The 26,608-nt window shown below is 37.0% G+C and overlaps 1 protein-coding gene across 1 annotated transcript; it reads right to left on the reverse strand.

Moving 5' to 3' along the window:
* Positions 1 to 277: 277 nt before the first annotated feature.
* LOC140167037 (L-sorbose 1-dehydrogenase-like) lies at positions 278 to 26,608 on the reverse strand. The gene is made up of 13 exons (XM_072190516.1): positions 26,493 to 26,608; positions 25,543 to 25,646; positions 24,149 to 24,195; positions 16,985 to 17,113; positions 16,348 to 16,464; positions 15,745 to 15,837; positions 13,400 to 13,465; positions 12,612 to 12,671; positions 9,639 to 9,736; positions 7,019 to 7,211; positions 5,452 to 5,504; positions 2,651 to 2,818; positions 278 to 1,786 (listed from the first exon to the last, which is right to left on the reverse strand). The coding sequence occupies exons 1-13, from the start codon at positions 26,606 to 26,608 to the stop codon at positions 1,660 to 1,662; spliced, it is 1,371 nt and encodes a 456-aa protein (XP_072046617.1). The 3' UTR covers positions 278 to 1,659.

A 26,608-nucleotide genomic window follows, 5' to 3' on the forward strand; every position in this document is an offset into this window, starting at 1 on the left:
AGGCCACAAATTCACTGTCATAACAGACCAAAAGACATTAGTATGGCTGGACAAAACCAGAAACTGTTATAACAGGTTAATGAGATGGTCGCTAACACTTCAACAATTCACATTCAACATTCAGTATGGGAAAGGTTTCACAATCAACAATGCTGACAGTTTATCTAGGAGAGAATAGATGTTGAATTAATATGTTGGACATTTTTGATGGCAAAGTAAATATTTGAAGTACAAAAAAAAAATCACAAATCACTCATGCAAATGGTACCCAGAAAATCTGTGAAATTTATTTTCAAAGATAATTGTTCCTGTTTAGTGGATATACAAATTGTGCTATAAATGTACATACTACCAAGTTCCTTGGTATCAAATCAAAAGGAGTGAAAATTACATTTAGTCCAGCCGAGCTACGGCTGGACTTTTATTATTTGGGCAGTTTCTGTTTCTTCTTCTTCTGTCAACATTTGACATAATTTGCTTTTGCTCCTTAATTATTTGACCGATTATAACCAATATTATGTTTTGATGAGTCCAAGTGTGTGAAAATATTGGATCCAAAACATAATAATGATAAAATTGGATGCTCTACGCCCAATATTGATTGGTCTCGCTATGAGTTAAAAAATATTGGACTCGACTACGTCTCGTAAAACTCATAGCTCGACCAATAAACATGGGCTCAATCTATCAAATTTTATATCAAACTTGGACACAAGCTATATTACCCAGCCTTTACACTTGACATGACCCATTCGGGGGTCAAACGTCAAGCATGACTAATTTTGGCTAAAATGTGATTTTTGCCAAAAAATGCTCCTACAGATTACACGGTACAATTATGAAATTTGGACATTGACCTTGGCTATCGTCGGGGCCTATAGGGTAAACACATATTTGTGGTAAAAATGTCATTAAGGGTGTTTTTCCTGCACATAACCAAATACCTTTAAATTGAATTATTTTCGTACAGATTACATGGTACAGAGATACGACTGACACATATGCATTCACATTAGCTGGTGTATCTGGGGTAAACACAAATTTGAAGTTCAAGGTCATGCAGGGGCCAAACAGGGTTGATTACTGAAAATTACTTTAATATTCACTATTTGCTGTGATCATCAGGATAATGCCAAAAGGGCTTTAGCAGTATGTGCTTATAGGGTTATAATTAGATTTGGCTTAAACAGGGGGAGGAGTCTGTTTTGGGGTCAAAAGGGGTAAAATTCTAAAGTTTGTCCAATTTGAACGAAAATTAGTGTGATCCTGATATGATTCAGAATATGATGGCTGTCATTTCAAGGTCACCAGATGTCAACCAAAGGTCAAAAGGGATAAAATTCCAAAGTTTGTCCAATTTAAATGAACATTTGTATATGTAATGTTGATATGATTTAAAACATAATGAAGGTCATTTCAAGGTATCAGAGGTCAACAAAGGTATTTTAGTAGATATATTGTTATTTGTGTATTGATTGATATAGAATGGTGTACACACAGCTGGGCGCAGCAGCTACGCGAACTAAGCGTGCGTAAGTTGGAACTTTATTGACTCGCGCAGTAACAGAAACCGAATAATTCTCGCCTATTAAGAGGTGATCATAGTATAGTTCACATATACTAGATCGAAGTTTTGACATGAGCTTATTGTTTGGAATATCAAGTATTTCGTATGATGTCAGCTCCTTTCTCTCCAATCATTATGCATGGTGCGTTTGTATTACCTGACGTCAGATGAGGCATGATTGACGCATCCACAACACGTAATCCTGATATACCATGCACCCTGAAAATAAAAGGGAAGATATTAACAAAATTGTATTTCGCGATTTTAGCATCCTCTTTTCAGGATATAATTCAAAACATATCTACATTTTCAGTTGATTCGGATATTTCGCAATTTCCGTCTGTCGGTAGATAGAACATACAAATCGGATGATGTGTTTATCAAACGACAGAATCTGCAAGAAACTTTAATGGACACAAACATTATCTAGTCCAAGATTTCTGATGGTATAAAAATCATTTTTGTAGTAAATTTGTGTGATGAACACCTAATACTACTACTACTAATAATAATATATAATAATAATATAATAATAATAATAATAATAATAATAATAATAATAATAATAATAATAATAATAATAATAGTAATAGTAATAATAATAATAATAATAATAATAATAATAATAATAATAATAATAATAATAATAATTACACCTAATAACGCCTTATTGTTAAATTTGCACCTTCAAACATGCAAACCATCTCAAAAGTTAGGTATTTATAGTAGGAAACTTTCTTTGGCGAAGGCAATGTCTCAACAATGTCTAGAAAAGCTGCTTTTTGCCTTGTAAAAGTACGTAATTTTTCGCCATTTGCTGCTATTCCTTTTCTCCGATCAGCACCAGATAGATCGGTCTTCCTTTTACGCGCTATTAACCTGTGTAAACCAATCAAGGATCGTAATTGACTGTGACATCAGACGCGATAAATTCTTTTGATCTCTGTCTTTAATTATAAAGTGTTGATTCCCTTGTTCGCTAATTCAACAATAATTCATGCGTAATGTTTACCAAATGACGAATACGGACTCGGCTGCTGCCAAACTCATAACAATATAAGTATAATAAATTATATAGATCACCTTAATTGAGGATCTACAACTGTAGTCGGGTCTTCCATCTTTCCCATTTTGCACGTACCGACCGGATGGAAAAGGGTGAAAGCAAAATGGCGAACGAAATCCTCTAGATTCTCGTCGGAAAACTCTTCCTTGTGACTGTCTGGCATCTTAAGCGTTAACAGCTTTGTCCTACGTTGTTAAATAAAATAGTTATCAAAAATTGAAATTATAAAAACACTAAAGCGGCTATGGAAATTCCCTATTAATGTAGCACTTTGAAACTTTCTATTTTAAAAGTATTCGACGTAACCACGGCATACATGTACTGACTATTAATGTAGCACTTTGAAACTTTCTATTTTAAAAGTATTCGACGTAACCACGGCATACATGTACTGACTATTAATGTAGCACTTTGAAACTTTCTATTTTAAAAGTATTCGACGTAACCACGGCATACATGTACTGACTATTAATGTAGCACTTTGAAACTTTATATTTTAAAAGTATTCGACGTAACCACGGCATACATGTACTGACGAATCTAAGATCTATATAATTAGTATAATTTAGTATAATAATAAGTAAAATAATATCATTAGAGGGTCACGTATTTGCCATTTGTGTCACTGCTCGCACTCTGACAATCACATAAGGAACTTCACAGGTACAGTTTGTCCTCTTTGAAGTACAAAGTAAGGTACGCACATTTTGCGTAAGCGTATCGTACGTCGCGTATTAAAACGCTCATGCAGTTGTCTGCGTCTAACAGTGTGTTAATTCCTTTTGACATTACGGCGCGCAAAACTGTGTAATTTACTGCGTACTTTACTTCGTACTTCAAAGTGCAGTATCGGGACTGTTTATATTAATCTGGTATTTGTCAGTATCAATTGAAGACCTGAGCGCAAGACCGTAAGACCACTTGGCCCCTCAAAATGTATACACTCAAGTTGCGTATAGTTTCGTATAGGTTGGTAATGTTTTATACATGTTCAGGGGCCAAAACAAATCTTTCACAACCTTTCATGATGTTTCACCCTGGAACATGTATTAAACATTATAACATAGTGCACTTACGTCCATGGCGAATTCACCGTGACCTTTCCAGCCATAAACCCGCTTATTGAAGATTAAACCGATATATACACTACTAAACCATTATATAGTAATCTATTGTCCAATGCAAATTTATTACCACCTGATCCAATGAGCGACCGAATTGTCCGCTACGGACGACTAATCCAATCGATAATCACTCTATTGACATGTACGAGCGGAGCTCCACTGACCGAGTTTTGGGATATTTTTCACTGGTTTGCAGCTGTTTGCTGTCATTTACTCATCAAGGCGGACCACCGTTATTATAAGGACTATGCCAATTATTTAAAGATTGACATGTAGCGAATAAGCCATAATTGATTGACAGAAAGTACTAAATTTGTACCTATGACGGTTTTATGACACCAATCTTCAAAATACGATCAAAAAATGGCTGCCCGGTGAAGTAAAATGTGCATTGGAATAACACGGCGAGTTTGGATAGATGGTAGGATTTCTTTTTAATAAAAATGTATGGTCCCCCGTTATTAAAGCTTGTACCGGGTTGAAGATTCAGATATTTGGAAAAGAATAAGTAATGAAATATAGAGAAAGTACTAAAATCATAGCTTTTATACTTTTTAATATATGATACTAACTAGTTCATCCCCCAATAGCTACAACACAGCGCTACCAGTAGGGTTCAATTGCCTATTGTGAGTGCCCCTGTGTTGTGTGCATACATGTAGTTAACAATAACTGCATGATGAAAGCCTGACAGTGTATACATGTTGAGGGGCCAAGTGGACTTACGGGCTTCTTGCGCTCAGGTCTTCAATTATACTCCCAATAAGCTATAGGCCTATTAACTAATAAAGTGAGAGTTATTAAGCACTCTCTGTGGTAAGATGTTATCATGGTCTGCCTATAGGCAAACACAAAACGTTTTCGACATCATTCGCAAAAGGTTATAAAAGGTTGTCAGAAAACGTTTAAATGTCGGGTTATATAAAGGGTATATTAAGAGCATAAAACGTTTTCATAACCTTAAAAAACATTTTTTGATAATCTACTGCTCAGCAAACAAAACTGTTTTACAGAAAACGCTTGAATGTCGGGTTATATAAATGGAATAAAAACGTTTTAATAACATTCCAAAAACATTTTTGAAAACTTGATACAAAACATTCTAAACAGAATGTTATTTTGAGGTTGAAAAAATATTTTGCGAAAAATGTTTGCCCAAAATATTTTCAATAACGTTTTAAAAACGTTTTCATGACCTTTATATAACCCGACATTTAAATGGTATTAAAAGGTTTTGAAAAAAACATTTGAAGAACATTTCTGTGTTTGCTGGGTTCAAATATTTCAACATAATGTTATTTAAGTATATTGACACAATATTTGGCAAAAATGTTTGCAAAAATAGTTTACAATAACATTTTTTTAAAAACATTTCAAAATATTGTTGTAGTGTGTTTTCATACAAAACGTTAACGTTAAAACGTTATCGTGACCTTTATATAATCCGACATTTTAATGTTATTAAAACGTTTTTACCTAAACCAAAAGCCAAAATATAACTTATTTAAAAGGTTTTTAAAACGCTTTTGTGTTTGCTGGGTACTTACCTACATACAGAAACCGTAAAGTGATTAAACATGTGGTGCTTGATTCCGTACATTTTCCGTTCAATTTTGATTTTAAAAAATGCTCGTTTGTATCAGAGTTTATTTCTATAGTTAATATAAAGGTTAAAGGTGAACATTTGAACGTACCCGATGGTTTTCATGCTGATAGTCTCTGTACATCTCTTCGCTATTCGAATTCCCTGCAACACAAAGTAACAAGTCGATTAATGCTGGTTTCATACTACCCTGCCGCTTGCCGCTGAGCGGCGTGGAGCACGCGTATTGCAGACAAACGGACACAATCAAGCCTTGTCATTGGTTGAAACGCCCTGCCAATTGCCGCAGCGGCAAGCGGCAGGAAAGTATGCTGGAGGCTTAAGACATCTGTCACTCAATACCGATAAAAAGCGGCAACAATAGAGGGCAATAAATATACTAAATTCACCACTCACATTTCAAAGCCACTAATAATTCATCAAGATGACTTTTTGTAATCTTTGCTTATCACGATGATTGAAATAGAACAAATTTTATGAAACTCATTTTTATTTTGCACGAAGAATGTGAAAAGAACGCGTTTATAACGACGGTCATGGGGCGCAACACTTATTCATCGTCCCATAGTAACACGTAAGAATAAGTTTGGCATCAAATTAAAACTCTTTTCCGTAGATTCCACAACTTTTGATGGCATAATTATATCGAATACCATTTTAGTTGTATTAAGCCTTTTCAGGACACACGAGATATTGTCACAGAGGTTTGGATGCTATCAAAACATTAACAAGTATTTTCACTTTAAATCACTCAGTATTAGCTCATATGAATTCGACAAGTCATTGACTACATGCAGAAATAAGACAATTTGATCTGAAAAGCGATACTCTGTTGCGGATTAGGACAACTTCTGACTTTGAAATGTGACTAGTGAGTTTAGCACAATTTTGCTCTTGCTTGCACCGCGAAATAAGGAAAAGAGTAAATGTTCATCGATATATGTCGTCAAAAGTTTTGGAATCTACGGAAACATAGGTTTAATTTGATACCAAACTTACGTGTTTCTAATAGGACAATGAATAATAGTGTTACGCCCCTTGTAACGGCCGTCGTTTGGAAATCGCAAGCTCTCCAACGTCCTTAAGGGCTCTGGTATGATCGTTTGGCCAGTATTATTTTTTGTGGGACACGAGAGCACGTCAGACATATCGAACTGCATTCTGAATATGAAGAATGTCTTTCTGATATCAAATAATTTTGATGGTAAGTGATTAAAATTTTATATTTTTGATATAAAATAGTCCTCGAAGTAAACTTTATCAACCTTATGATATGCACTCAAAGTGTATATAGCTAGGATAAAAAGCCGACGATTAGGTCTTTTGGGGAAAAAATCTATTTTTTCAATATGAAAGGTCAAAACTTCCAATTGTTCTTCGGCTTTAAGTACATATCATTAGATTCTTTCGAGGACTGTTATATATCAAAAAATTTAAAAAAATATTAAATTTTATATCATATCGCGAATTTCAAAAAATCTAAATTATTTGATATCAGGACATTCTGTGTATTCAGAAATAATTATTAACAATGAAAAAGAGAATTTCTTCATTTTGGGAGCCAATGGTAAATCCGGCCCTGCTTTATTATCAGTTATTCTTGAAACTACACACGGTGATCTACTACTAAAATCATGTATAAATAATACATGTAATACCTCAACAAGTACTTGGACATCAAACGGGTCTTCAAGATATCTGGGGTCTATAAGCGGTGGTTGCATAGGATCCCTGCTAGCCAATGTGATCTCGCCAACACTTCTTGGGTGCAGGACTATCGGTATAAACGACATACCGGCCCGACGATATCGGTTTTCCCTGTCCATGTCGTATCCCATGTTAGGATAAAATCTGTAGGAAGACCAAAACTTACATTCGGTTAATGTTTTCTACTTCTTGTTACTTTCTAGACTGTACGTATTGCATGCTTCTTGAAACTGACTCTAAAGCTGAATCTATTCGCCGTAGAAGTACTGATCTAACAGGATTAATTGCCATAGCGATAAGTAAAAACAATTGTTGATTATATTGCCATGCACTAGACGTACGCTGTAAATCTGCATCGCACTGTTGATTATCAACAATTGGCATAACAACCTGGATCGTAATTCTATGGAAATTTCACATTATGCCGAGTCCATGAACATTTGACTCGCACCTGCACGATTTGAAAAGACCGGTACTGTATTCAATCCATGATTGCACAACATACACAGACATGATAGGTGATGAGTGCGGCTTACTTCTAGTGTAGGGCAATGCAGGCCAATCAAATTAAAAAATATCTCTCTCTCTCTGTGTCAGGTGGCGCTGTGTAGCGCTGCTGTGGTCTTCACAAGAGTACGCCATCTCACTCGATCTGATGCCAAGTGCGTTGCACCTTGCATTCCTTGGTTAGAAACCAGCTTCACGTCATTAGTCCAAGATGTTGGTGGACGTCCTCTTCCTCGTTTGCCTTCCATAGCCCCTTGCAAAATCTGTTTTTCTACACCTCCATGTTTCCTGACAATATGGCCAAAGTACTTCAGCTTTCTCTCCATTATGCCGCTTCTGATGGTTAGACTTGTACCAATCTTGTCGAGGATCCAGGAATTTGTTCTCCTGTCTTTCCATGTCACTCGTAGAAGCCTCCTGTAACACCACATCTCAAAAGCATCTACTCTTTTCCTATCATTCTTGGTCATAGCCCAAGACTCGCATCCATAAGTGGCAATGGAAAACACAGTTGCACGAAGTAGGCGTACCTTGAGGTCGATGGATAGGCCTCTGCTTTTCCATATGCTTGACATGCCTTGCACAGTTGTCCTTGCAATAGCCAGTCTTCTCTTAATTTCAGTTGTGCTGTCACCACTGTTGTTAATCATTGAACACAGATATTCAAATTGCTTCACTTCCTCAATCTGCTGTCCATCTATCACAAACTCATCACTTTTCCGCTCTCTGTCTACAACCATTATTTTGGTCTTGTTTGTGTTCAGGAGAAGGTGTTTTTCTTCGCTGGCCTCTTTGATGCGCTTCAAAAGATCAATCAGCTCTACTCTGCTGCTACAAATAAGAGTGGTATCATTGGCGTACCGCCAAACTTCACTCCACCTCCAAAGCTGTTCTCATTATGTCTTCAGAGTAGATGTTAAATAGGGTTGGTAATAGCACACAGCCCTGTCGTAAGCCTCTTCCAATCTTGAACCAATCTGTGTCCCCACTACTTGTTCTGACTGCCGATTCTTGGTCTTCATATAAGCAGCTGATCAGATCCACAAGATGACTTGGGAAACCCATCTTTTCATAGTTTCCCACATCTGAGGGTGGCTAACACAGTCAAAAGCTTTACTGTAATCTATGAAGCACATGTAAAGAGGAAGTCTATGCTCTCTGCATTTCTCAATCACATTCCTGATATTTGGTCCCTTGTACCCCTTCCTTCACGAAATCCTGCCTGCTCATCACCCATCACTAATTGCGACAGAAACCATTAAATCACCATTTATTTCAGAAAAGTCCCCAAAAGTCCAAGAAGTGGAACAGTGCCTAATTTGCATCAATCCAAAATGCCCGCTATTGCAGAAAAGTCCCAAAAAGTCCAAGAAGTGGAACAGTGCCTAATTTGCATCAATCCAAAATGCCCGCTTATGCAGGTGAAATTTCAAATTTGATTAATTGTTGTTATAAACCATACCAATGTATTCCTTTCGTCATAAGGATTTAGAAAAAGTATAGTTTGACATATCTCCGTTATATATTTCTTGAGTTATGGGGAAAAGGTCAAATGTCAACATTTGGATTCCACAGGGGAAAAAAATTGAAAAATGCTCTGATTTTGATTTAAAAAAATGCTTTCATATTGCTCCGCTTGCAGAAACATTAAAAAATAGTTTGCCATATCTCAGGTGGATTGTTACCTTGGCAAAGAAGATCGAATTCCATTGACCCCTAAGCTGTTGACCATGACCTATTTTGTGAAACATCCAAAACAATGTAACGTTTCTCATTTTGATTTATTTCTGCCCAAGGAACAATTTGAGACCAAGTGGATTAAAGTTAGCATATTTCCATTGTAAACAACTGTGGACCCAAAATTTGACCTTTGACTTTTGCCTATAACTCAAGAACTGTATGTCGGAGACTGGTCAAACAATACCTTATGATGAAAGCAGGACATTGATATGGCTTTAAACAAGATTTGACCAACTTAGACAGTAGACATCTTGCATAAGAAAATGTAGTATCTTATTGTGCCTGGTGATGACAATCATCTTTACATTGTGCAAGTCTACTTACTTTTTAGAGTTCAACGGGAAGCCATCTGGTTCATCGATACCAAATGTGTAAAAATTAGAGACGGCTCCAATATGTATATCTGGCCACGAGGTTTCCGGCTACAACGTTGGTTGAATGTGATAAAAGCAGAACATGAAACTAGTGCTGTTAACTAATACAACACATTTGAATATAGTGTGATGTGCCCTGAGTAATTTAATTTGATTATTCATCTTTGTTTACAATTTAAAATCTTTTTCATGAGACATTTTGGGAAACCCCCTCTCATTCATCAAAACAAATTGAATCATTTCTAATTTTGAATATTTGGGAAAATCCCTACTATTCCAGAAAGTTCAGTGTATTGCAACATGAGGGGAATTCCTGATAACATTAAGTAAGATGCCATCACATGGGATTCCCCTCAGGAAGTGATGTCACGGGATTCCCCTCAGGAAGTGATGTCATGTGAAAGGTTAATGTTATAATGAAGACTTGTGACTTCCCATGATTACATGTTGTTGTGAAAGTAGCAATTGGTTATTAATAGAATGTGTATTTTTCAGTGCTTGGTATATAAGAAAATGTAAACACAATTCTTCACAGTTGAATGTTGTACTGGGCTAGCTAATGTGCTTACAGTCCATTTCCTTCAAAGAAAGGAAATTGCAAACCAGAAATATTTGATGTAGTCAACGTACTACTGCATGCCAGTGTTGTCGGAGAAGATCTAGTTTACGTCACAGCGCGTACCTCTTCTAAGAAATGAAATTATATTCTTCTGTCGACTTGCTGAAGTCTGGTTTTATTTATGAAACAACACATCGGTCAAAGTAAGTGGAAACAGCCTGTTTCCAGAAGAAATTGTGTGACAGGTGAAAATAGCACTATTTTGGAGATATAGAACGGCCCAAGGAGTTAAGCGTTTGGAGAATTGCGCAAGGAGTTAAGTTAACATTTCTGACCGAGGATTGTATACGCAAAGGATTTTACGCATGGGATTATAACTGCAAGTCTTCAGTGGACTTCGCTGAACAGTGATCTTCGCAGGTCAAGTGACCCAGGATATACATCAAGAACATTGCAAACAAGAACCTCACAATCAACTACAAGATGAAGGCTGCCGCATAAGTAACTTTGCTAAATGAATGTATCTGTATGATTGATTGTATGTGCATTTGTTGTCATATATTGTACCAATCGTAAACAGTGTGTTTTGTTGTGCATTCTGAAGTGAATTTGGGATAAAGGTGCTTTTGGCCTTGAGTCATTAAGCGGCTCGTAACAATAGACATATTATTTTCTTGTTGCTTATTTTTTAGGACTTGATGACGTTAGATGGATAGGGTCTCATATGAGGGGCGTATAATAAGGGCTAATTTTTCCAGGCGTTAGTAAATTTCACGACATTTTTAAGCACCACGTTGAATTTGTTCTTAAAGGACTATCGGTGCCCAGTTAGGCACTGATGACTCGCTATCATGCCATTAAATTGTATCAAACGTAATAATTAACATTTGCATAACAAAAGCATAAATGGGTAGCTATAGGGGCACTGATAGCGCTATAGGACCAAATTAAACGTTGTGCCTTACCATGCTCACCGATGCTGATTTACATTACGAAGGCCTACCTACAGGTGCCAGTTTCCAAGTTACATAACATGGCCACTGCTAGAAATTGGCGAAATGTAGCGGAAAATATAATAAGCCAAATGGAAGTATAGAGGTAGTCATTGTGACGTCAACGCCGCCATCTTGTGGGTACGGAGTGCCTTGTTGCTAAGATCATCGCGTTGACGCTTGACTGAAGAGGTGCGTCACGCGCTGCGACTTCCGCGTAATCGGGGGCGTAATGTCTAACGCATGACATGCAGAACGGGAGTACCCATAAGATGACGGATCGCGCGGAAAAGGCTGATGGCCTCTATTACCACATTTTTCCAAATATCTCGGGCAAAAAAAAGCACGACATTTGTTGCCGTCTGGATAAAGATAACAAAATAAGCTCTGCTTGGCGCCAACGTTTATTAATTACTACACTGACTATCACCTCTCATGTCTGAAACCCTACCAATCATCATATCTTTCTTTCTTTTATTTTTGAAAAAATGTTGATATGTTTCAATTACTTATCGACGTTGCAGCCAAAAACCAAGGTGAGTATTTCTGGTTGAAATGATTTAATTAATCACATTTCTAGTCAATTTAATGAGATATAAATAGATTTTCCACCTACTTCCGGTATAAAACGAAATACCTTTAAAATTGCCACTGCTCCCACAAATTACGTAGGACGGTGATGCATTGCTATTATCCAGTGTCATACACAGATTTGAAGGTCATTAAGGGGTCACTTCCGGTATAAAACCAATTTGGGGTCAAAAGTCATTAAGGGGTCACTTCCGGTCCAAGAGGAAAAAACCTTCACAATGCCCCTACTGACACGTCATGCGACGTGCACACATACATTGACGTTAGCCAATATCTATGGGTTTTTAATAGGTTGTGAGGTTTAAGATCATTAAGGGGTCACAACACAACTGCCGTTTTATACCACATCTTTGTCTAGTTAAACTAAAATGAACTTCTGCTATCTGTTTGCACAAACCTAAAACAATTTAAAATTCCCGCTATTCTTTTTGTCTTCCTTTTGATTTTGCAGGGTAAGTCCAGTAGGACTAAAATCCGTTGGAAAAAATTTTGTTGCAATTTTTTTTGACGTAACCCCCCTTATTTTCTAATATTCCCCCGTCTAGTGTAAGATTATCGAGGTGTCATGTTTATGTTATGACGTAATAAAGGATATCTGAAATTGATTAGTGTGCCATTCAAAAGATAACGGTACATATACTTAAACTAATCATCAATAAATTATACCAAATTCACTCATGCGTGAATTTAAAAAAAATGTAGAGAAAGCGAAATTATATTATTTTTGAAATTGTCACTGATCGTGAATTTATACTAAATACTAAGGAATTCAATATTATACCTCATGTCCCGCCTTGACAAAGGCTGCCGCTTCATTTCCGTTGTTGCACGAAGCGAAAGTCTAAATTGCAAATAGAAAAAAATAGATAAGTCAAGTATAAGTAAAATTGCAAGCCTGGGGCCAATTCTTTTTAGGCTCCAGTTTTGTTATGTTTTTCCTTTTCACTTTTGTTCGAGTTGGGCATTGTAACGTGGCCATGATTATTTACTGGTCTATCTGTCCGAAGCCTATTTTGACATGTTCTTAATTTTGCCTACACAGTATGTGTTTAAAAAAATTGGAATTATAAAGAGAATTTATGAAATACATTATTTGTCTGATTAATTGTCATTTGCAAAATGATTTCATGCTATAAAAATGTCACTTAAGGTCCGCCGTCTCGATCGGTTGGGTATTAAAATCATGAATATTGCGATACATTTGAATTATATTCCCTAAAAACAATAAATATTGGGCAAATGTTATTTGTTTATTCACCTAGGTATAGTTTCGGGCTTGGGTCCCTAGATCTAGAAAATCCAGATTTAAAATTACAATATTATAATCTGGTTGAACGCAATCAACTGAATAATTTGTTGTGTTGATTATGATGCCCAAAAATATTTGGATATTTTCTTCATAACTAAGTATTTTTGTCAAAATTTGACCTCAATTTCGTCTTTACCATTATAAGCATATATACTTGTATACTTTAGACCGTTATGAGTCCCAATAGTTTTCATAATTCCAGGTTTAAAACCATCCATAAAGAAATTATAACACATTTTATAATTAATATATCAACGTACCGTTTCCAATGTATGCACACTATCTCGTTTTTCTACATCGGCCTTAAGCTGTACACCTATGTGATCCTAAATATGTATAATTGAAATTAATGTTATGTTAAGTATTCATTTATGCCATAATCAAGATAGTAACACAGCTACAAAAATACATTACAGCAAAGATAGTAGCAGATGTTAAGGCCGCTACTTCACGTTGTTATATTTTACAAAATTTAATGTGTTATCAAGTTACCATAAAAAGAAATGCCCCGGGGAATGGCCCCTTTATAATGCGAGTGGGGCCATATTGTACCTATTTTACCCCCTTTTAACTAAACAGACTGCATCTTTATATTAATAAATTCAAAGTATAGACCTCTGGCAAGGCAACCGTTGCAAAAGTTTCACGGAATACCCTCACTTACGATCATTGGGTATACCGATTATCAGACGGATAATTTGTCATGGTTTCAACTTAACAGAAATGTTTATACATGTATATACATTCTGTGGTGTCGAAAAAATGACAAACCAAGCCAACCAGAACAGTCTCTACTCCAAAAGTAGTCGAGAGTGCTCAACCACTAAAAATAGTGGGGGCGTAAACAGACTGTTCTGGTTGGCTTGGTTTGTCATTTTGTCGACACCACAGAATGTATATACATGCATAAACATGTCTGTTAAGTTGACGGTTGCCTTGCCAGAGAACCCAAACCTCCACGTGGTGTCGGATGGATAACGCAAACTTGGGCTCTGGGGAACAGGCTTGGATGCGAGGAAGTCAAGCTAGCGGAGGATCGTGCAAAGTATTTTGACCACGTTTTAGCCCTTCCTCGGCTGACTCAGCCTGGTGTGGCTCTGAAGAGACACCGTTTGGGTTTTACCACGTCGACAAAGAAATAAATTTGGATGCATCGTACGAGCATATACAGCAAGAGCTAGGCATGAAGAAGATAGAAATAACTAAGATGCAGTGAAGCAGATAATTACGTATTGTGACTGAATGGAGATATACAGGTGCACTTTGACAAAGGGGTGAGTACTGGCGCAAATAACCTCAGTAGTTGAAAGCGCCATACAAATCAACCAAAAACAAAAAACAAAAAAGCCTTGCCAGAGGTCTATACTTTGAATTTGTTTCTATAGCTCACCTGTAATGGGTTTGAGCACTCTAAATTCCAAAGTTAGTCACTTGTAAAGTAAACTTGTTATATTACGCCCCCACTATTTTTAGTGGTTGAGCACTCTCGACTACTTTTGAAGTAGAGACTATTCTGGTTGGCTTGGTTTGTCATTTTTTCGACACCACAGAATGTATATACTTGTATAAACATTTCTGTAAATTTAAAATCATGACAAATTATCCGTCTGATGATCGGTATACCCAATGATCGTACGTGAGGGTATTCCGTGAAACTTTTAGTAACGGTTGCCTTGCCAGAGGTCTATACTTTGAATTTGTTTCTACAGCTCACCTGTAATGGCCGGGTTTGAGCACTCTAAATTGCAAAGTTAGTCGTTATATTAATACATTGATTTTATAGGAAAAAGATAAGGGCCATATATATTTCCGTTGATCTTACGGTTCTGATGTAGCATATTGTATATTGGAGAATATCATTTTTTTAAAGTCATAGTTCGTTGAATTTACAACCGTATGACAAAACAGGCGAAAATAGTAACTTTTTGTACAAGATTTGCAATTTAAAGAAAATTGACCGTTGCTCATTCTAGTGACTCTAGTATATGGACAATATACGTGTGCTTTTTCATTTAATGACATAAAATTTGAAAAATATTGTAAAAAAATGTGCATGGATAGGTAGTTTTCAACAGATTTTCCACATTCGCTTTGCTATAACATTGAATTGTGTTATCTGTTGACCTAGTGACGAAAAGTGTTTTTAAAAGGAAGCTTTCGTTTGATATAAAAAAAATTCTGATTGGATGAAGGGAACACTTGAGGTTTCGACAAAAACCAATCAAAGAGGCCCATTTTTTAGCTAGAAGTTTCACAGCTCTTACATTGCTATGCACTCAACCGTGTAGACTGTGGTGGAGAATTTCACTGCTTGTTGTTCTCTGCTTGGAAGATCTTGGGACGAAAATGTGTGCTCAGATGTATCGAGTTGGAAGGGTGCGCATGATGGTTTATAAGAGAATCGTTTTTGTATAGAAACCTTTCCATATGCGACGAAGAGTGAGTATAGACCGCCCACGGCCACACCCCGATGTATTTATATTGACAACAGACACGTTATGGACTTTTTAAAATATTGCGAATCCCATTAATGGTTTCAAATTTGGTTGCTTCTATACTCTGATATTCATAAGTATACGCAAATCGAGACAACGTAAGTCTTTACCTGTAAATTCTGTCCGACAGGAAGATCAGCTATGCACGCAATTCCGTGATTCTCTAGATGTGCTCTAGGCCCGATACCAGAAAGCATCAACAACTTAAAAGAAAAACGTATTAATGATGAAAGCGGCAGCCGCGAAGAAAGAAAACACAGACAAAAAGACGAAGCTGTTTAGCCTAAAAAATGCTATATTTGTTGTATAACTTCCAATTAAGGCAAATGGAATGGTGGTACACTGTAAAAACAACGGATCACACTTACTAAACGCGTTTACATTTATTGATGGTTTAGTAGCACTTTAACATGTTTATATCAGTGATATAAACGTGTTTATATTTTTATCACAAATACCTCTATAAACGTGTTATGGTGTTAATCGTATGCAACGCCTCCTAAACTTTTACGTGTAAAATATAAAAAATAAACATGTTTTTAGTGTTTATTAAGTGTTATTTGTTGTTTTTGCAGTGTAGCCATATTTGTTTTCTCGTTGTAGCTATTTAAGTTAATGCAGTGTAACTGTAAGCCTGCCCGCTAAGGAATATTCTAATATTAATAAAGGTAGGCCACTACACCAGATTTGATGTAGTTGATAAGATGTGTTACCTGTGGAGACTGAATGGTGCCTCCAGATACGATCACCTCTTTTCTTACACGACACGTTTTCTCCTTGCCATCTTGAATAAAACGAATGCCAACTGCTCGCTTGTTGACGATGTCAATCTGAAACAAGAGATAAAACCATTTTAAAACTCTTTATACTTTAATATTTTGGTTATGCAGTATGCAGTATTTACATGTTTACATTATAGATTAAGTCTACAAATTGAACTTTTTTGGTCCTCCCATTGTTTACAGTTTAAAGTTCAAGTTTATTTCACCATCATCATATCATAATTATAGTCGGTAACAAAATAAGAAAAAGATGGTAGACAATCAAAAAAGCAAAGCTCGAAAGATGTGATCGCCCTCAGTGCAAAAACAAAACGACGCCTACAGACAACAGACAAGGACGTGGATGCAAACGGCAGACTGACAGGACTAGTGCAGACGATGTCAATGGCAATGGCATATAAAAAGTCAATTGAGAAATATATAAGTATGCATTTTGTGCACAAGGGATTTGAAAACGTATTTTGATGTAATATTCCATGTTTTGCAAAAGTTTCAATAAAATATCTCTTTGGTTTTATGTCTGAAATTTAAAAAAAAAACCATATGTCCCTACGATACGTGTACGAACCTTGGTGACATGGACGCGTGTGAGGACTTGAAAATTAGCACGACTTTTTGCAGGTTTAACATAACCATCACCGCAACCACTTCTCTTCCCATTTTCATCGATGTTTGCTGGATGTTCACCGAAGCCGACCTGTCAAGTTGTTAATAAAATCAGAATATAAGGAAAACACCATGACCCTCAGAATGACCCCAGAAATGACCCCATAGGGTTATACAGTGAGTCAAAATTAAACATGCTCCGACCACTCGGCCATCGTGCCACGGGAGCTTCATGATTAAGCTGGCTAAAATTCGAAAACATAAGCCCACATTTAAATGTATCTCCTCCCTGCAAATAGGAAATATTTAGTCAGAGCACTTGTCTTGTTTCGCATAGATTATGTCAAATCCCTCATGTATGGTGCCCGCGAAATGGACCTACACTTTAAAAATATTTTACTCAATGTGTGGAGTAAAGCGGGTTGAATAATAACTTGAGTAAAGATTGAGTCAACAAAGTACAAAACACGAGTTTCCGTAAAACCTCTCACTCGAGTAAAGCCGTGAAAGTCATGTCGAGTAAAGCGGATTGGAAGTGTAGCTCAACGCTGCGTTAACTGCCAAGTTGACGCAATGACGGATGAGGAGCTACTACGCGTCGATTACAGTCGTATGTAACGTCGCGTTGTCGACCCACGTGCGTATATACCAGCGGAGTTGCAAGCATGACAGACTTGTATGATCTGAGGTTTGGGTGTATATTTGGCCGGTCAAAGGGGGGAGCAATTTTTGTTCTCTCAATCTCATTCTCTCAAGAGCTCTTTTCTCTAAATGAGCTTGCGGTTTTATCCTTTTTGTTACAGGAAGAAGTTCTGCAACTATTTAATTAGAGACACCCCAGTTGTACTACTTGTTATCTGAGGGGTAAAGGAACCAAGTGGACTACCTGGTATCTGTGGTGTAAAAGACATTATGAACATTATCAAATTGTATGCTTAGGTGAAAAGTAAATAACCAGATTGTACAAAGGTCAGAAAATAAAATTGCTCTGATTAATGTAACTTTTCTACTTTAATTCTGATATAGACGAAAAATTCGTAGCTATTTGAAAGACAGTTTTGGAGCTATTTTATTTTGAACACTTGACAATAACAATATTGTGACAGTGACACACGGGTAGTGACATTAGAGGGCTTCTGATGTGGAGTGACCTTTGGAGCCATACCATATTTATAGGTTAATGAACGAGTATTACTTGTTGGGAGAGAAATTAGACAAAATAATGCACGCGCGCTAATGTTGATGCGTCTAATGCACGAGCCCCGAAGGGGGGATGCGTTAGACGCATCAACGTCAGCGCAAGTGCATTATTTTGTCTAATTTCTCGAGCAACAAGTAATACGAGTTCAAAAGCACTGCGCGTAGTACGCGGAGTGCAATTAGACACAATCAATGCATGGTTTGGGTTTTTCTAACGCTTGCTCTGATTGGTTCTCGCTATCTAAGAGTGTATGAAAAAGTGATATCACTTGGATTGGATTCTTCCACAAACCAGAGAACCAAAAGAAGACAAAAACAACTGTGTTTTGTTTGCGCAACATATTATGTTCTTGTCGATTGTGTGTTATTTAAATGGTAACAACACCAGAGTTACATGAATCTTGATTACATTCTTTTGAAGTGTGCCATATAGTAAAAAAAATCCGGATCAGAGTTTTATAAAGTACGCAATTTTACTCAACATAGAAGGAGTTCATTCATTCATTCATTTCATTCGGCTGCGAAGCAGGCGACTACAACGTTTCTCCATGTACTACGATCTGAAGCCAAAGTGGCAATGGCATCTGGCAGTAGAAAGTTGTCGAAATCCCCCAACAGTTTTTGCACATAAGACAAGTAGGATGTTCTTTGCCTTCCAGGTCTTCTTTTACCATGTAATGGGGTGTAGAGAGCATCTTCTGCATGATTTATCTTCCTGCATCCTCAGGATATGTCCCAGGAATCGTAATGGAAGGAGTAACCTGCAGCTACATGATGAGTAAACATTTTGACAAGCATACATCTAACGTATTACTCATCAGATGAGTCAACTTAATGTTGCTCGACAGTTGGGCAAACAGTATGCTCAATATCAGTTGAGTCAAATACATGTCGCTCAACAGTTGAGGCAAAGAATTTACTCAAATGCAGAGAAAAATATTACTCCTTGTAGATTGAGTAAAGTTTTACCATCCTGTCATGTAAAAAAGGTCACAGCTAAACTGTTGAGAACGGTTGAGTAACAGTTAACTCAACAAACGTTGAGACATGTATTGACTCCTTTACTGAGTAAAATGTTTGCTCAAAGGTAGAGTAAAGTTGCAACTAATTCGTTGAGTCAAGTTTATTCAGCAAATGAGATATGACCTTTTTACTCAGGTTGAGTGAAATATTTTTGGAAGCAGTCGCAGGCTTCGTTCACACATCTGACAAAACAAGGCTCTGTACAGTTCGTTCAAATAAAAAAGCCGGGGATTGCTGTTTCACCGTTTTCGGGCCCAAGGTCTGGAACAAGCTCCCTGTTTATGTTAGAAAAGCGTAATCTGTGGCTGCTTTTAAGCAGCTTCAGAAGCCATACCCTTTTCCTAATGTGTAATTTATTGTTGTTAACACAGTGTACTTTCATTTTGGAATAATTTAATCCATTTTGTTTTAAAACTAGAAAGTAATTTCACATTGTGTGGCAAATATGATTTTGAATGTCCAATGCATTATCCATTCAAAAGGAGCACCCCCTTCCAAGGCTATATGATTAGGGTTTGGACTAAGGTTAGGAATTGATTTAGGATTACGGTTTGCCTGTTAAGGGTATGTTAGGGTTAGGGTTGTGATAAGGGTTAGGTTAGGGTTAGGATTAGGGTTAGGATTAGAATTACGGTTAGTGTTATGGCCCAGGTTTAGGGTTTAGGGTTATATGGTACCGTATGGGAGGACTGGGGTCTGCAATTACCTCGGATAAAATACAGGAAATACAAGAAATGTTGTCATTGGTGGGGGTGTGTGGGGTGTGGTGGTGGTGGGGGTGGGGGGGGGGGGGTTGTGTGTCTGTCTGTCTGTCTGTACAGGTACATGTTAATATGGCTATGTGAATATAAGCATGTGATGAAGAATGTGGTCTTTATAGTACAAGGACAAAATGGCTTATCAGAGGCCCTGCATATGACGTATCATCCCGTAAATATGGCGGACTAATCAAATGCATTCATCAAAAGCATGATTGCAATCTACCGTGACAGTTCGTCTCACACACATAACCCTACACTACGATCAAATAGGTTGATGACAACATTTGATTGAATGGACTGCACTCCGCCATAACTACGGTGAAGGACACCGGTTCAAATCCTTTGTTTGGAGCCAATCGATAAAAGAATGCAGGGCCTCTATGCCACAGGCTATATGCATACCAATGTATTATAGATGTCCATAATTTATGAGAAATTTTTGGTGGGTTTGCTTTTCATTGCAAAATTGCAGTCATGTTAAATTATCGCAGTTTTTTGAATTGCAACTTCCTACGCACAAAATGACGTTTAATTGACTCGCACCATTACGCGTCTGGTAAAGCCGTGAAATTGTGCCTATTTAGAAGATAAACTCATGATGCAGCTGTAATGTACACTATCACTATACTTGTCCATGTTATCAAAGCATCAATGATATGTCATATGGCCAGGGTACCAGGGGGTAGTGGTGGCTGGGACAAACAATTTCAAAAATGTTAAAACTCCCGACCAAGTCCCCGACCGACGGGGTACGACACATGGCCGGCCCTACAGGGACAAGATTTGAGTCAATGCCCGTCTGTTATAAACTGCCCGGCTATGTCCGGATACTCAGTAGCCAGGGGCTGGAGTGGATCAGGGTTTCAATATTGACAAGTGCATTATCAACAGCCTTCACTTTCACGGGCATGAAATCTATAAGCTTAACTACTGAACATACAGGCCTATGCACCCACCCCCTACAATCATAATTACTCACATCACTAGTATCACAGACATTCAAATTCCATCATGAAATCTAACCGGCTTTCATAGTACACTGATTTTCAAGTTCAAACGCCAGCTCTTCCACTGTGCTGAATTCGACCATCATGCATGAGCAAACATAAGGGCGCACATCATTGAAAAGAATGCCAGTCTTTCTCTATAGAAAATGCTGCTTAAAATCATTTAAAAATTCTTGATATCTGCCATCTGTGGTACACTTGTAGGATTTAATATTACTTATCATGACCAATCCACATTTAGCCAAAATTATGCAAATTTCTGCTCATTTTAATGCTTACTTTTAGCCAGCCATGGTTTTTTCTGATACTAACAATTTATTTGATTTGGTGTGATCCGCCCGTATGCTAAGTAAAGATTTGTTCCAAGTCTACCATGTTATAATACTGATAATAACAATAAAAAAACTTTTTAGACTGCAACAAGTCTGTCCTAAAACATTGTATCGATTTGGATAATGATTTGGAAATTCACAATCATATTTGCCACACAAAGTGTATTTCTTTGAAGTTTTTAAAAAAAAGTAGATATAATTACATCCAAAATGAAAGAATTCAGTGTTTTGTGTTTTTCATATGAATTTTGTTTTGGAGCAAAAGCGCTGTGTTATTTGTAGAGCGCTATAAATTATAAATAATGACATTGCGCCACAAGTGTGTAAGTTCCAACCGCTGGCTTAAGACAGATTTTGCTTGAAGAGTGGAATTCCATCCCTTAGGAGCGTAAGGCCAGGTTGATAAGAAACATTTTGTTACGAGTCGTACTGGACTCAAGGCCAAAATCACCTTTTACCCGAACTCACACGAATGCACAACACAAATACACTCTGTTTGCTTAAGCTAACAAAAATCTAACTCTTTAATTGAAAGTAAAATATGATTGGTACAATATATGACAACACATGCACATATACAATAATCAAATATAATCACACATTAACTATTTAGTACTTAGCCAGCATTCTTCTTCTTGATGGTAATATAGTTCTTGCAATGTTCTGGACGGCTGATATATTTTCCTCATTCACTTGTCCTGCGAAAATCAGCGAAGTCCGTTGTACACCTGCACTTATACATATCCTTGCGTATAAAATCCTCACACAAAAATGATGCTGTTTTCTCAAAACAATGATCTCCTTGAGCTACTTTTTCCAAACGCTTATCTCTTTGCGCTGCTTTCTCAAAATAGTTATCTCCTTGCGCTGCTTTCTCCAAAAATGGTGTTTCTTTTACCAATCACCCTTTCTCCAGGGAACAGGCTTTCTCTGCATTGCTCCACTGTATTTGACAGATGTGTTGTTTTTTAAAACTACCAGAATCCAGCAATTTGACAGAAGAACTTTAACTTTTTTGAAGCACGAAGACAACACCTTCATGTAGAGTTTACAATCTCTCATGACATTCTGTAAAGTCCAAACTCAAGCTTCCAGCTTTTATACACCAGAAAACCTATTAAAATCTATTAATAGACCATTCTATCATATTACAACACTTCATGTCGGTGATTCCCAAATCTTACCCATTTCACAATCCAAGGGATTTTCCCAAGATTATTAATAAAGAGAATCTTCTTGAAATGAAGAGGGGTTTCCCCCAACAATCTAAAATTATATAGATATCGTTATGAACACGACAGAGTGCCGAATACTCAAAAGTGCTGTTCTGAGTAAACGGCGTTTGAAAATCTTGGTACCATTCCATTGATCCTTCTAAAAGTTTAGAACATCTGTGAGCACTCATTTGAAATGTATATCATTGAAGTGAATGTACACGAATTATTTACAATACTTGCATGTTCTGAAACAATCGATATATCCCTCAAAAGGCGTTTTAACAGCTATTCGGCTTTATTCTGTATCCAAAATGTCTCTACCACTGCGCAGAGAGAGGTCGAATACGCATTCAACTACGTGTAAACCATAGCACGCATTCTTAATTTGGGGCTTTTGTGTAGAAATTACTGGTTGTCCTAAGACTATGTAGACTTAACTTGCCATATAAGTTATAAATAGTCATCCCTGTAATATTTAGCAAAAACTCGAGGATTTTAAAACAGAAATAACAATATTGGCCTATATTTTGCGTATGATTTTCCGGGATTTTCCAATTTCACGAGGGCGCACTCACATTATGAAACCACAGCAATATCATGTAGGGAATGTTTGTACTTATTTGGGTAACATTGGATAGAAGATACCTACAGCTATACGTTGGTACCAAATAAATCAGTATAGGGCATGAAATATAGAAAATTCGGGGTTCCCGCTATACAATACTATAGATCACCCTGATTTGTACAGCTAAGTATACGATTCGTCTCTCTGCCGAATTCATTTATCGCACTTATGCGCAATTCGTCCAAATCAAAACTTCAATAACTACGCCGGGGAGTAAGATTTACCATTAATTTTTGGTGGAAATAAAAGATAACCTGAAACATAATCAAAAGCATACAAAAACTCAATTGGCTCAAATTTCTCGATTCGTCACTCTGCCGAATTCATAACGAATGATTCAATTTGTTTTGATCACTTGATGAATGAAAGGGAATTCCCCTAGAACATGCCATAACACACAAACTCTTGCATGATTACTTCCAAGGTGTTCCCCCTTGTCTCACACTTCTCATGGCATACTTTCAGCTTGTAAACAAAGCTAAATAATTAAATTCATGTAAATTACTCAGGGCAGATCAAAATGAGAAGAAGATGTAATGCTGTTGTAAACATATATAGGTTTTCTACTCGTTACTGATTTTAGGTTCTAAGTGGCGATTGTCTTAATGAAACAGTGTGATATTCATTACTCATGTTTACTGATCCAAATGGCGCAGACAATGGCAGATTTGCATTGGCACATTTTGTTTGAGACCGCCTTGTCTTTCAAAGACAGTTACTCAACTATGGAATAAGTTATGGTAAAAATATTTGATTGTCATTTTTGACAGGAAAGTACAATGTTTGTATTGATATGAAACAATATGGAAATAGATTTTAAATACTTCTGATATATAGCCGTTTTGGAAAGTTTTCAAACCTTTTTGAGGAGTTTACCCAGGGGATTTTGACTGGTCACTTTCAGCATATTCAAGTTCCAATAACGAATTTATCTATTAATAACAATATTAAATTGACTTACGTTCTGTCCTCCATTGATATCGATGATGTCGTAACCCAGCTCCGTTCCTAGCAATTGTAGAAACAAATATATATAAAAGTATACTATTAAGTTATATTTGGATGCATTAGTCAACCGATAAAGATAGCTTGTATCAAACACAATAACCAGGCAGCAGCGTAATAAGACTTCAAGAATTATCCTAGTCTACTGTAGCAGACCTTAGGCCAAAAAAAAGTTTGTTTCCTGTAGCGCGCGCATTTCGTTTTTGACGGCTTATTGTGCGCGTTTGAATTTTTTTAACTTACAAAAAAAAAGGGATTTTAGGCGCCAGCGCCCTAAAAGCAACACATTTTAATGCATAGTACCATTTTTTTCAAAAATTTTAATACTTTATAAAATTTTGCCGCCCTTTTTTCTGTACTATTTCTTTTTGCCGCCCCTTCGTTTTTGCCGCCCTGTTTTTTTCGCCCCTTTTTCTTCCGCCGCCCCTTGGTTTTGGCCGCCCCCCCTGCTTTTACCCTGGGGCTCGCGCACCCAAAGCCCCCAAAAAAAAAAAATACGCGCATGATAAAACACTACTGGAGTAAACATGTATACATTACACAACAAACGAGCATAGTGAAAAACTACTGCAGATTGAAAGGGGATTCTTAAATATTTTTAATATGAAACAATATGATTTTTGTTTGTGTGTCGAACAAACCCACTGAAAATTCCCATTCTAATTTGCAGCGAAAAGGGTTTTTTCCATTTGAAGACATGGATTAAAAAAAAACCCCGCATTTCGCATTTGACTTTTTGGTTCTGCTACAGGAAACAAACATGTTTTTTTTTTGTTTTTTTTGGCCTTATCAGTGTTATTTGCCTTGTTTCCCAGCCTGGCTGACCGTGCAAACGCCATCTATCCTTCTGATCCAACAGCTATAAAAACGTTGGTGGCTCACTCCAAAAACTGCGGCCATCGGCAGGCGGCATAGGAAGCGCAACACGTGACGTACGAGGCTGGCGAAGATACAGGGCTGACAGCCCCATTCAAAATACACGGTTAGCAATTAAAAACGGAAAATTAACATACTTGCAGTGGGGTACTTTGTCGAACCCCGACGGTTTTAGAGTAAGATAATTTTGCTTTGACACCACATAACAAATTTAGAATTGTTTGTGAAGATTTCATGATTATGTGTTAATCCAATGGCCACCTCAAAATTGGCGATATCGCTTCCATCACCGCCTGGCCGTCGGCGTGGCGCAGTTTTTGGAGTGAGCTATCGACGTTGAAAATTTAGCTTAGCTGTTGGATCAGAACAGGATATTATGGCGCTTCCATTGTCAGAGGTTGAAGGCATATCAGTGATGATAAATTAAAAAGTAGACCAGTATTGTCCTATGATCATAAAAATAAATATACTTACCGGATTTAACGAAAAGTTTGGAGGCTTCTGGTTTGCAATCGGGGTGGTTTGTGATGGTTATTGGTCCACCTTCATTATGAAGCGGGGAATCACAATAAATATCGCTAGTGTATAAACAAAAGTACGAAACAAAATGCAGATGTAAGCATCGGCGGCCGACACTTAATATTTAACGCAATAGTTTGTAGCTAACAGTTGAAGGGGTGGGTGTAATATAGCCCTAACCCTCCCCCATTTTTTCGGTGCCCTTGTTACTGGTTTCGAATCAGTTGCAGTTAAAACATATAGATTGGACAACTACTTAATCCATTTTTATAAAAAAAAAGTAATCCTTATGTTGTACTTATTAAAATAATGTGTAATTTTTGCACCAATATGAACTTATTGGCATGAATACAGCTATTTTATGTTCCTTGTTTTTCTTCAAAAAAGAAATGTGGGTTAGCACTATAATGCTACCGACTTTAAACCTGGGGTCCTAGATTTTCTATGAACAACAATTTTGATCTGGAATCATTGAGAATGTGTTTCTTACATCAACAACGACCAGATTCGATATTTTTTTCAAAGAAATATCCATCTCATAAGTAGTTCTAGAAACTAGTGTGGAATTCTTGGGGCAAAAAGGTCCTAACCCTCTAATTTACAAGTGACCGGTTTGTGTGTAAAAATTGTACGAATGATTTCAACAAAACAGTTAGTCTGTTGAAGAAATCCTATACTTTATGCCTGTATACCTTACTTATGGAAATTCTCATGTACTTGGTCAAAAATCAACATATCGCGAAACCAGTAACATGTGTTTTAGGTGGGTTAGGACTTTATTACACCCACCCCTTCAGTTAATAATAGTAAATAACTTGTCAAATGGTTTTAATAGCCTCATTTCACCAATTGTAAACAATAATAGGCCAAGTATTATAGAAAATATTAATATTACGAACAAATACCATTTCCAATTTTCCAATTTCAAGAAATACGGCAAGACGCCTTCCCATCCCCATCCATCTGCTCCTAGTCGTTCCCAAGAATCGAAGTCAGCAGCATGGCCTCGTGACCATACCAT

The sequence above is a fragment of the Amphiura filiformis genome, chromosome 12 (genome assembly GCF_039555335.1).
Source record: "Amphiura filiformis chromosome 12, Afil_fr2py, whole genome shotgun sequence".
In the NCBI taxonomy this organism is placed as follows: domain Eukaryota; kingdom Metazoa; phylum Echinodermata; class Ophiuroidea; order Amphilepidida; family Amphiuridae; genus Amphiura; species Amphiura filiformis.